The sequence below is a fragment of the Erythrolamprus reginae genome, chromosome 1, assembly GCF_031021105.1.
Source record: "Erythrolamprus reginae isolate rEryReg1 chromosome 1, rEryReg1.hap1, whole genome shotgun sequence".
NCBI lineage: Eukaryota > Metazoa > Chordata > Lepidosauria > Squamata > Dipsadidae > Erythrolamprus > Erythrolamprus reginae.
In genome coordinates this window covers 177891161-177903916 of record NC_091950.1, presented here as the reverse complement: position 1 = coordinate 177903916, position 12756 = coordinate 177891161, and the positions used below count along the sequence as shown (strand labels likewise).

Sequence of the window (12756 nt, the reverse complement as noted above, 5' to 3'; positions counted from 1 at the left end):
AGAAGGCTTCTCTCCACAAGTTATCAAAAACAAGAGAGAGAAAAGTATCTCTGAAGCTACACTGTCAATACATCGCATCACATCCACTTCAGGATTATTTGATAACCAGCCTCAAAGGAATTAAGAGTCAGAGGTGGATTCCTCCTGGTTTGGACCAGTTCACCCGAACCGGTAACAAACTGCTGGTGATGTCATAATGATGTCATGGAACCGGTTCTGTTGGTGCCGGCCAGTGGATGCTGCCATCTTTTTTGGGGGGAGGGGGGGGAATGTTTTTGAAATTATTTTTTAAAAAACTTTTTTCCATTTTTTATTCTTCTATGCATGTGTAGAAGCACATTCTGGCACTGTGCATGCATCACCAACTTGTTTTCGGCTTTTAAAAAATGTTTATTTTATTTTTTGGCATTGCACATGCACGCAGCGCGGGAGGAAGCGAAACGACAGCCAGCTACGTTAGAACCTGCCCCTGGCTACTGTCCATTATATTCATCCCTTAATTCAAATTAAGGGATCAAACACGAAGTAAGAGATTGCTGTCTGTTCCATAGGACTCTTAGCAGTGGTGCTACAGTGCATTAACCTGCACACCCATGCTGCTTCTGCCTCCAATGAACTCCACGAGGAAGCTGCTGGTGTATCATCTCACGTGCTTCCTTCAAACCAAGAAGGAATCACTGAATTCACACACATGCCTCCCATCATTCAATGCAGGCACACAAAATCTGTTCTGAGACTTTTGCTAGATAGGCCTGGGCATCTGTTCACATTTTGTCAAAACAAAACACCAAGCTAGAGGGGGGCAAGTTTGTAGATTTAGACTTTTAAAAGCATGCACAACACAACTAATCACCTTAATCTGATCTCTGCTTAAAAAGCTCGTTCTGGTTCTTTTCCCAACATCAACTCTACATTCAATAGCCACTTGCATAATGCAATGTTTTTGCCAAGGAGGAAATGGTATTCTTCATGTGAGAAACACTCCCAATGTGCGAGTCGGTGATCACTTAATATCAGCAGCACCTCATTAGACTACGCAATCCTTTACACAACCTCAGCCCTGGCCTCTGCCTTCTTCTCTGGCCACGTGTCTTCCTTCAGAAATATTACATTTTATTACAGGCTGGGTGGGGGGAGGAACCCCTCATTTGGAATCCCAGCCTCATCCACTATATTCCCTGGGGTCCCAGCTGAAGAGGTTTTGTGCACAAGCCAGAAGAGCAAGAGCAATTCAGACATCCTCCTTTTCCCAGCTCCCTTCTTAAAAATCCAAATAGAAGAATGTAAAACACAAAAGGGGAAATATTCAGAACAAGGAATGATATAAGAACCAATGATGTGTTTCTGGCTGCACAAGGCCATTCTGAATAAGGCTGGCAAGAGCTATACAAGCCCCATTCACAGATGCGAGCAGTCATTACTTTTTATACACATGTTAAGTATTTGGACAAAAGTATCCCCTCTTCATCTTCTTTTTAAGTTTCTGGGAGGGGTAGTAACTAGGAAATCATAAATGAAGGTGCCATTTCATTAGAGATTAGTTTCCAGAATTAAATTAGCCCAAGTCATATTCTGCAAGTTATCATAAGATGTTGAGGTTATTTCACAAGGATAAGAAATTACATTCTGCACATGTTCCAATTGTTTTTTAACATAGGTTAACATGAGTGTAAAGCGACATGGTAGCTTAGTGCAGGGGTCGACAAAGTTGTTCAGAATCTAGGAGCCAGCCAAAAAATTTAGGAGCCAGAATTTTTTTTAAGCAAACTTGGTTTTTTGCCGAGTCTCCACTTGACATCGCTTTCACCCCCTCCCCCCCGGCGCAGGCCTGGCTCCGCCGAGCCGGCTCTGCTGTACTCCCGTTGGGATCCGAGGGGAGACCGTTAGTCAGAAACCGAAACAGAGAAGAAGGAAAGGGAGACCGGGCCGGGGACGCGGGGGAGGGGGGGAGGGGGGAGGAGGGGTTACTGGTCGGAAGTCACCGCGCACGCGGCCGGAGGAGGAATGAACAAAACCTCACGCCGGGAGGGGAGGGGCTTCCGCTTCTCTCCGAAGGCGGGTGAGCGGCCAAGATCGGAGCGTCTGTGTGCGGTGGGGGGGAGTGAAGGGGTTCGAGTAGGAGGCGGAATGGAGGCAAGGGGGGGAGGGAGAGACGCACGCAAGCGCAGGGGACGCTGGGAAAGCAGCTCGCTCCGAGGTTGATGGGCGGAGCTACGGAAGCCAAGATGTACCATTTCTGGGCGTAAACACAAGGCGGGAAAAATATACTGTATACCAGTGATTTTCAACCTTTTTTGAGCCGCGGCACACTTTTTATATTTACAAAATCCTGGGGCACACCACCAACCAAAATGACACAAATCTAATAAATAAATAAATAAATAAATAAATAAATAAATAAATAAATACATACATACATACATACATACATACATACATACATACATACATAAATAACCCCCTCATATATACAATCCCATGTAACATCCCCTTATAAATACAGTCAATCATCAATCATCCCTCCTGAAATTTATACCACTGTCTCATTTATGGGTACTTCTCCTGTCTTTCCCCCTTTTCTCTCTCATGTTTCTCATTTCTCTCTCTTCCTCCCTTTTTCCCTCATTCCTTCTCCCTCTCACTTCTCCTCTTTTTCCATCCCTGTCTCTCTCCCCCCCTTATGTGTGTGTATGTATACACACTCCAACCATTTCCAAAACCAGTTGAGGGCTGGGTTTTTTTTCTCTTTTATCCTTTTCAAAAACAGGTGTGGGCTGGGGGGGGGGGTTTCTTATTATTTGGATGCTTTTTACCATATGCTTCAAGAATCACCTCTCTCTCTCTCTCTTTTGTTTCTCTCTCCTCTCATTCTCTGCCTCAATCATTTTATCATTTCTCCTTTTTTCTCCCTTTTGTTCTCATTTCTCTCACTCTCCTTTCCTCTCCCTATCTGTCTTGCTTTCTCTCTCTCTTGCTATCTTTTTCTCTCTCTTGTTCTCTTATTTTCTCTCTCTCTCTCTTGTTCTTTCTCTCTCATGCTTTCTCTCTCTTGTTCTTTCTCTCTCTGTTGCTCTCTCTCTTATTTTCTCTCTCTCTCTCTCTTTCCTTTCTCTCATTCCCTCTTTCTCTCTATCCTTTCTATCTCTCACTCTTTCCTTCTCTCCCTCCCTTTCTCTCTCTTTCCATTCCCTCTTTCTCTCTATCCTTTCTATCTCTCACTCTTTCCTTCTCCCCCTCTCTTTCTCTCTCTTTCCTTTCTCTCATTCCCTTTCTCTCTATCCTTTCTATCTCTCACTTTTTCTTTCTCTCCCTCCCTTTCTCTCTCTTTCCTTTCTCTCATTCCATCTTTGTCTCCTGGGGCTGACTGCGCCTGCCCTGCACCCCCCACCACGGAGGGAAAGCATTTGGCATCGGCACCGCCAAACCCCCCCCCCCCTCCACAAGCAGCAAAAGCCTCTGCGACTGAGCCGGAAGGCAAACGGTGCACCCCGCCGCTTAGGCTTTTGCTGCTCCTGGGGGGGGGAGGATTTTCTCCTCCCCGCCCCCCCGGCAGCCAAACGTCGCTGGTGCAGGAAAGCAGCGTGTTAAAAGGCGCGCTGCTTTCACGGAAAACAAACCCGGCTTTCCTGGCAACGGAGGATGACAAGCAGGAAGAAGCGGGGTGGAGCAACGCCAGGCTCAAGCAGGCAGCTTCCGCGCGTTTCTTTCAGCGGAAGAGGAGGAGAGGGAGCGGATCGGGTGGGCGGGGGCAGCGCCTTCTACTGCCGGCGCCTCCCCGCCCCCCCCCCCCAGGCAGGCAGGGGAATGGGAACTGCGCGCCCATGGAAAAGGGCACGCAGGGGGGTATTTTGGGGTGTGCGGGTAGCGGCGGCGGGCAATAGCCGGGGGGCGGCTTCTGCAAGTGGGAGCTCCAGGGCTGAAGCCTCAGCCCTGGAGCTCCCACTTGCAGGAGCCACCTCGCGGCACACCTGGCCATGTCTCGCGGCACACCGGTTGAAAAACACTGCTGTATACACATACAGTACAGCAGGCAACATTTTCTAGGCGCCAGACAACATTTTCTAGGCGCCACTGGCGACCAGGCGCCTGGGTTTGTCGAACCTTGGCTTAGTGGCTAAGATCCTGAGTTTGTCGAAGAGAAGGTTGGCAGTTCAGCGGTTTGAATCCCTAGTGCTATGTAACAGAGTGAGCTCCCGTTACTTGTCCCAGCTTCTGCCATCCTAGCACATAAAAAATGCAAGCAGAAAAATAGGAACCACTTTGGTGGGAAGGTAACAGCGCTCCGTGCGCCTTTGGTGTTTAGTCATGCTGGCAACCTAACCATGGACATGTCTTTGGACAGCGTAGGCTCTTTGGCTTTGTAATGGAGATGACCACCGCCCTCTGGAGTTGGGAACAAGTAGCACACAAGTGTAGGGGAAGCTTTACTTTAACATGAGCATAGGTTCAACTAGATGATCTCCCAAATCCCTTTCTACCCATACGTTCTAAGAAAGCCTGGAAGAAAATCCTAGTAAATGATCTCTCAAATATTCAGTCAGGCAGGCAACAGATTCCTAATGCATCCTGAGAATGACCAATTGCCTTTTACTTCTAACCTCACCACAAAAGGGCTTGGCTGTGATTAGTACAGGTAGTTCTCAACTTACAATCACAATTGAACCTAAAATGTATGTTTCTAAGTGATAAGTTTGTTAATGAGTTTTGTTCTATTTTACAACTTTTCTTGCCACATTTGTTAAGTGAATCACTGACATTAAATTAGTGACATGGTTGTTAAGTGAATCCGGCTTTCCCATTGACTTTGCTTGTCAGAAGATCACAAGACCCTGAGACACAGCAACCATCATAAATATGAACCAGTTGCCAAGCGTATGAGTCATGGTGATGCAGTGGTTAGAGTACAGTACAAGCTACTTCTGCTGACTGCAGGCTGACTGCAATTTGGCAGTTCAAATCTCACCAGTTTCATAATTGACTCAGCCTTCCATCCTTCCAAGGTGGGTAAAATGGGGACCCAAATTGTTGGGGGCAACATGCTGACTCTGTAAACTGCTTAGAGAGATCTGTAAATCCTTATGAAGCAGCATATAAGTCTAAGTGCTATTTCTAGTGCTATCTAAATTTTGATCACATGAAAATGGGGATGTTGCAAAGGATCATAAGTCACATATTTCAGTGCTGTTGTAAAGGTCACTAAGTGAACTGTTATAAGTCGAGGACTAACTGAAATCAGGTTGGAAACCATCTGGAGTCACCAGAACTTGAGGCAGTGTTGAAAAGTGAAAAAGCAATTGCAAACCATCTTGATAGTGTTGCCCAAGCAACAACTGAAAGCTTAACATGGCTTTAAGTCAGGAACAGACAAGCTCAACTAAGAGACAAGCTCAACTTTAGCCAGCGATACAAAAACTTGCTTTGAAAAGAGTTTTGCATGCATAAAGGAAAAGGTAACAAAACCTCAAAGTTCTAGCTCAGTGATAGCAAACCTTTTTTGGTTTGCTTGCCAAAAGGGTGTGTGTACACCAGCACGTGTGCCCACACCCATGTGCTCCCTCCACATATGTACACAACACACACACCCATGCATGAGCACTCCCCCCCTTGCTGCCCCCACCCCCCGCATTCACACAGGCTTCACAATGGACTCCTGATGCCTGGGGACAGCGAAAAATGGCCCAACAGGCCAATCGGAAGTTCGTTTCCAAACTTCCGGTTGGCCTGTTGGGCCATTTTTCGCTGTCCTCTGGCTTCAGGAGGCTTCCCCGAAGCCTGCGGAGAGTGAAAACAGCTGAAAAGAAGCCCAAAATGTAGCTGGCCAATGTACCCATGCACGCTGGAGCTGACATACACCCTGTGTGCCCTCCGATAAGGCTCTGTGTGTCACGCATGCCATAGGTTCGCCATCACAAACTAAAGCAAAACTTACATATAATATAGCTTTTTTAAAATCTCTGTGAAATACAGCTAAATTTAATCATTTAACCTGATGAGTCTTTTTTCCCCCCTCACTCTGAGATAGACCCAGCTCAGCTTCTTTGTTTCTCACTCTTTTTCACAGGCAATACAAATTTTGGAGCAGCTAGCATCTTCTCCTGGCTGATTAGAAATTCTATCATTAAAAAAAAACCAAAAAAAGCAGAGTGTGCTGCTCTTGTTGCTACTTTCTCGCTTCAAACACAGCTTAAATTGGTCAGAAACAAAGCAACATTCTGCAGGCTTTGTTAATTGGAAAAGATATGACCAGAATTGCTTGGGGAAAGATACATCACCATTCATTTTCAGATACAAGTATGAAAAATAAAAGGTCAGGCAATGCAGGTCAGCGAAATTGGGGAAGCACTAGCAGGATTTCCCTCCCCCCAATTTAGGTTGCTCAATCTTTTTGATTACCAAAAATGAGAGCTTTGACATTTCAGTCATAAGTAGTGTTGGAAAAACACAAATTACTTTGACTGCTGGATGCCTTCACGGTTATTCAACATTCTAATATTCTTCCACAAAGCATAGATTGTCGAAGAAAAGTGGTGCCAGGAAAATCTCTATCAATTCCACCAGCTCAGATTTTGTTGTTTTTTTTAAAAAGGCATCCAACACCACTACCACCCCAACATGCAGATCGGTTCCTTTATGACGTTGCCTTGGAGTAAAGACAGAAAGAAAGAAAAAATAGAAAAGCATCTGTAGCTTCCACAATGCTGCACATTGTAGTAAGCCCTGATTCAATCCAAAACTGGACCAATTACATGGTGGCTTAGGACAATGCAAAAACCTTGTCACTTATTCCATCACCCCTGTTCAATAATTTCTAATACCTCATTTCAAAAGTTCTTTGAAATGCCAGGGGAATTTCTTAAATGAGTCAGTTGCCACCATGTATTCGAAGCAATTAATGCTTATAACTAGATCCAGCAAGCAACTGCTTTGTGCACATAATTCGGAACATAGTTTTGGGTAACACAAAAGTTAGCCCATCTGCAACAAGAAGAAACCCATGTTACACAGAAAACAAAGTGCCTACAGCAACAGGAAAGTTGAGTTTGATGAACTCTAGTAATAAATAAGCCATCACTAGATCAGTGGTGAAACTACAAGCTACAGTGGTTTACTTACAACCACTAGATCAGTGGTGAAGCTTACAAGTGGCTAAGCATCTTTAGTTTCCCACATGGTGCAAAACCCTACTGCAGTGGTGACAAACCATCATCCCAGCTCGGCTCCACCACAAATGTGTGTGCACCTCCCTCTGGCCAGTTGTTCTATGGGTCTGTGCTGCACATGTGGGGGACTGTGCACACATGCACAGGGGCGCATGCGGGGATGCATGAGGGGTTGGGGCACAGGCGGGGGGCCATGTGCATATTGCATTTTGGGGGTTTGCACGTGCTTTGGGCACTCGGTCTGGAAAAGGTTAGCCGTCACTGGCCTATTAGTTTTAAAACCAAGGGACAAAAGCATGGTTTTAAAACCAATAAGGCTTTGCATCAACACACTGTAGTTTAGCCACTGATTTAAAGGGGGAGAAACATCTTCATGAAGCCTTTCTGGATTTTAATGAATTGCCATGCTCTTACTTGTGGACCAGTTATCCAGATTTCAGGAGTTTTCTTTTCCCCAGCTTTTCGTGGACATTACGAAGATAGAACTAGGCCCTCTGGCATGAAACCCCCAACTTGATCTGTGCTTCCTCCTGCCTCTTTTAGTGATTTTGGCAACAATGCCAGCATTTTTATTTTCATGCAGCATCTTTTTTAGAAGAGTTCTTCTCTGGCTGATATCCTAAACCTCTTATCAAGTAACACCAAATGCTTTTAGCACTTTTCCTTGGTCAGGTACCCAGGAGTATCTAGAGATGCTTTTTCCAATGCATGTACCGTATTTTTCAAGACTGTCAGCACCTGTTTTAGTAAACAGAAACCATCTTTACATTTTTATTTTCAGATTTACTTGCCTTTTTTACTTTCAGGATTTCTTTACAGATTTTCTTTACATTTAACTTATTACGTTTTTACTCTTCATTTTTACTTTCTGGGTGCAGAATATATTTATTTATACCCATCCAATAAAGCCATACATAGCTAAAAGCAACAGGTGAAGGCTCTTGCTGATGTTGCTTGACTCTAGAACAGGGGTGTCAAACTTGTGGCCCACGAGCTACACACATCACATGCTGGCCATGCCCATACCCACGCCCCATTTAGCGAAGAGGGAAAAGTGTTGCGATACATCACATGACACTGCCATGACAACAAGTGCTTTAACACCCCTGCTCTAAAATATCATGATGTGTAACTATTACAGTTTGTAATTCACTGTTATGTCTTTTTGACTTAACATGTGGAATTCTATCCAACTCTGTCTTATTCAATAGGTGATGATGAAGCAAATCAGATCTAACATGCCATCGTTCAAACTGTCCAAATACAGTTTAAAGGTCTACTCATTCTCAATCACAGATATTATTATAAGTTTCAAACCCGGTTCATACCTCACAATAAGTCATAATATGTTTGATCACAGACGACCCAATATCACAATGGGCTAGGTTCACACAATACACTATCATAAGTCATGGATTCAAATCATAATGGCTGGGTTCATAACATGCTAGGTCAAAATAATTAGTACAACTCATGATATCTATGAATCAGATTTCTCACACTTTTTAAAGATACAATGAGCACAATGTAACCAATCATACCTTAACCTGGCATCTTACACAAAGCAAGCCCAGTTATTTCAGTTATTTAATGGCTCAGTGTTTGGTTATAACAACTAAGTAAACTACAGCTCAACAAATGTCATAGAAACTTGCCGTCTCAAAGTTCAATAACTATATAGATTACACACATCCTGGAAATCTGTAGGTTCTTGTCAAGGCCACAAAGTTCAATAATTATATAGATTACACACATCCTGGAATTCTGTAGGTTCTTGTCAAGGCCTTTGGATTTTTCTATATATTTAAAGTGCATGTTGAAAACACCCATTTATTTTGAGGTGGTGAAGGAGAAAGACATTTCCAAACAAAGACACAGAAGCCATGCAGCAGCAAACAAAAAACAGCCTGATACGGACATGTCTGAGTAATGAAACACTTTGATAACAATACATCATATATCACTGCGTGTTTTATCATCACTGTTACATCATAATATATAATATGATCCTCTAGAACAGGTAGGAGATCTAAGACATCGGGATGGAAGTAGGCATAGGAAATACACCTCCGATTCACCTCCAAGGGTGACCACCTATTTTATTATCTCAGCATCTTAAAAAGTAGGTTCGGACTGAGAAACTGGGGGCCCAAAATCACCCAGAAGGGTTCCTGAACAAGTATAGGTTTGAACTTGGGAGTTTCTCAATTCCGGTTCATCCTGGCTCCTCTGTTTCATCAAATGCATGAAATTACAGACATTAGCTCATTATTGTTTCCATTTAAAGAGTAATTTCTTCTGTTGCATGATTAATTGTTCCTCTTTTCCTTTTTTCTTTTTACAAGACAGCATCTAGTTGGATAAAACTGCAAAACCGAGAGTGTTGCAAGTACAAACCAGAAAAGTACATGCAATTTTGTCAGCTTCCTTCAAGGCACATCCCCCCCCCCTTTGCTGGATATGCGCTCAAGAAGAGTCCATGCCTCCCTACTTCAACAGTATTTGTGCTTTGACAAACTAGCATGCCAAGAATTTTAAGAAGAAACCATTGTAACCCTACTGAGGACAAAATCCCCATTTCAAAGTTTTTGAGAATTGATACATCTCTCCCCTAAAACTAAGTATACAGACTGACGTCAGAAGCCTTTATAAAAAAAAAAACCTTTATCAATGTCAATTAGAGCTATAATATTGCTTGCACATTCTACTCAAATAAATTCCAATGGATATAATATGTAGTTTTCATACGGTATTACAAAGTTAAACTCACAAATAGATATCACAAATAATAGCAAATTAACTTCAATATTTTAAAGAAATGTCGAAATCTCTTAGAACAGTGATTCTCAACCTTTCTAATGCCGTGACCTGTTAATACAGTTCCTCAAATTGTGGTGATACCCCACAACCATAAGTCTAGCGCCAATTCTCCCAATAGAGCTTTAAGCTGATTGACAGGAAGGTCAGAGGGACACCCCCAGGGAAACGCCTGATTGGTCAGATTGTAAAAATGTGTTCCAAGGAGCCAGAATAGAAGCTTTAGTTCCTAACACCTTGGGAAATTTGTCTTTCCCCATGGTCTTAGATGACCCCTGTGAAATGGTCGTTCGACCCCCCCAAAGGGGTCCCGACCCCCAGGTTGAGAACCACTGCCTTAGAATATCTACATGGATTTACAAAATATAGAAAACCATGTGCCAAATGCTATTAAGTTATGGCACTTAAAAGGGGAAACAATCTGTGGACTAAACATCACATCAATCATTAAGCCAGCATCATATATTGACAATGTGGATCTAATGAGGAAAAAACATTAGTCTTTTATATACACCATGTTAAAGGAAGTTAGTTAAAATCTTTAAATGTTTCTGAAGAAAAAAGTGACTCAAAGTGTGGACGCCAGTCAAAACGCACTTTCTCTTAATCATTCCAGAAATAACCAGGAAAGCCCCAAACCTCAAACCTAGTGCATTTCCGGTGCACTACAGATACATTTCTATAAAGTGCAATCCTTTTGTGTGCACTTTTATTTTAAACCAGTGCCACCAAGATCAGTCAGGCTCGTTTGGGAGTAAAGGTGTATGTAATAATAGGATGCTTTCCCCCTGACCCGATTTAAAAACTTAATCATCAACAAGGGGTGTCAGGTTTTCCACCCGGATTCAGAGTCCTTTGGGAGTTGGCAGGCATACAAATCGAACTAATAAATAAATCCAAAGAGCGAATATATTTCCCCGACTGTTCCAGGTTTTTCGGATTGCTTGTCCTCTTCTACCTCTCGCTTTGCAAACGAGATGTGCAGATCTTTTGCTTGGGAACGAACCCAGCAGTAAGGAAGCGAACGGCCGCCCTGGAAGGCATGTAACTTTAAGCGTGATCTCCCTGGATCGTAACACTTTTTTGTTGTTGTTTCAAATTCTCCAGGGACGTTTCGATGAGGAGAAAAAGCCAGGCGCTTCTCATTGCAGGCTCCCCGGGTTCCTCTGCACATCCCTTTCGCCCGAGGGACAGCGACTCTCCGGTTGAAGCTCGCAAAAGCCCCCCCCCCACGGTCCCCCACTCCCGTTTCAAACAATGGATCAGCTGCTGCAGAGACAGGGCGATTTCCTACATACTATTCAGAGCCCCTTTCCTCCCCCCCCCCCCCGCTTCCCTTTGGGCCGACAAAATAAAAGCCCCTCTCAAGAAGGTCGCGACGGGATGGGGGAACCCCACCGCTCCACCTTCGCCGCCGCCTGCCTGGCAAAAGGAGGCTAAGAAAAGGGCTGACGGGAACACCCCCGTTTTCCTCCACCATTGGGAGGCCAAAAAAGCCCCCTCGGTCGGGCAACTCACCAGCACGACGGCGAATCTCTCTTCCAGCTCGGCCGGTTCGGGCATGGGGAGCTTGAGGGGGAGGTTGTGCGCCCTGAAGTCCGTCTGTTGAGAGTCCATGCTCCCCGCATTGCCCATGGCGACGGGCCCCTTCCTCGAGGAAAGGGGAGCGCGAGTGGTGAGGGGAAAGAGAGAGCGGTCCACACCTCTCTCGCCCCGCGGTTTTTCCTCCTGCTGGGTTGTATGTTGTCTTTTCCCTCAAGCTCCAAACCGCCGTCGCCGCCAGTTCCTTCTCAGCCAAAGCTCTCCGCGCGCTTGCAGCCGAGCCGTTCTTCTTTCCCACTCGGCCGCTCCGGTAACTCCTTTTCCCCGCCCCGGTCGGCCTCCGCTTTTTTTTTTTTTCCCCTCTCGCTCCACGCGCCGGTTTCCCCTCAGCGCCCCACGCGCGCGGAAAACCCCCCCACCCCGATTTTTTTGATTTTTTTTTAAGAATTAGAGCCGTGGGGAGGCGAGGCGCACAGATCTCTGTCTCCCTCTAGGACCGGCCTTGGAAATGCCCGCCCTCCTCGGCCGCCGCCTCCTCCTCCTCCTTCTCCTCCCCAGCACAATCGGAGTCCCTTTCTTCCAGCGCTCGTGCTGGAAACCCGGGAGCTTAGCGGCAGCATGTTGCATGCTCTGCACCCCGAGCAGCCCGGCTTGGAAAACGCATGGCCGGGGCGTTGAGCGGTCCTCCCTCGACAAGCCCGCCGGTTGCCTCGGCTGCAGCCAGAGCCAAGGCTCGCCCACCGAGCGCAACCCCGCAGGAGAGATCCAGCCGCCACGCTCTACGGACGCCGTTGCGCCGCAGCACAAAGCCCCCCTCTTCCACAGAGACCTCCTCCGGAGCGTCTCCTCCACGCCCCTGCCCTGGGGAGAGCTGGGAAGCGTAGTCCTAAATCTTTTTCCGCGGGACCGCATCGGCCGGCGTACCTGCCTCTCTCTACCTTCCCCCTCCCCGCATTAAATATAACGAAATGCTTTTTTTGAGGGGGGGGTTGTTTTGTTTTAAATAGCAGAGTCTCCACTTCGGCCATTTGCAAGCAGAAATATGATTTGCGTTGCACTGACAAGCTTTGGGGGCGTGGGTAAGAATAGAATAGAATAGAATAGAATAATTTATTGGCCAAGTGTGATTGGACACACAAGGAATTTGTCTAGTACATATACATAAAAGAAAATATACCTTTGTCAAGAATCATGTGGTACAACACTTAATGATTTTCATAGGGGTCAAATAAGCACA

At 45.3% G+C, this 12756-nt stretch overlaps 1 protein-coding gene across 4 annotated transcripts in view; it reads right to left on the bottom strand.

Annotated features, from left to right (window-relative positions):
- The window catches only part of FMNL2 (formin like 2), a 192123-nt gene extending 179806 nt beyond the window's left edge, over positions 1 to 12317 (bottom strand). For all 4 annotated transcript variants that reach the window (XM_070731526.1, XM_070731528.1, XM_070731525.1 and 1 more), the window contains exon 1: positions 11496 to 12317. In XM_070731526.1, coding sequence (XP_070587627.1) covers positions 11496 to 11612 — 117 coding nt within the window. In that variant the 5' untranslated portion in view covers positions 11613 to 12317. The remainder of the gene's footprint in view (positions 1 to 11495) is intronic.
- Positions 12318 to 12756: the final 439 nt, after the last annotated feature.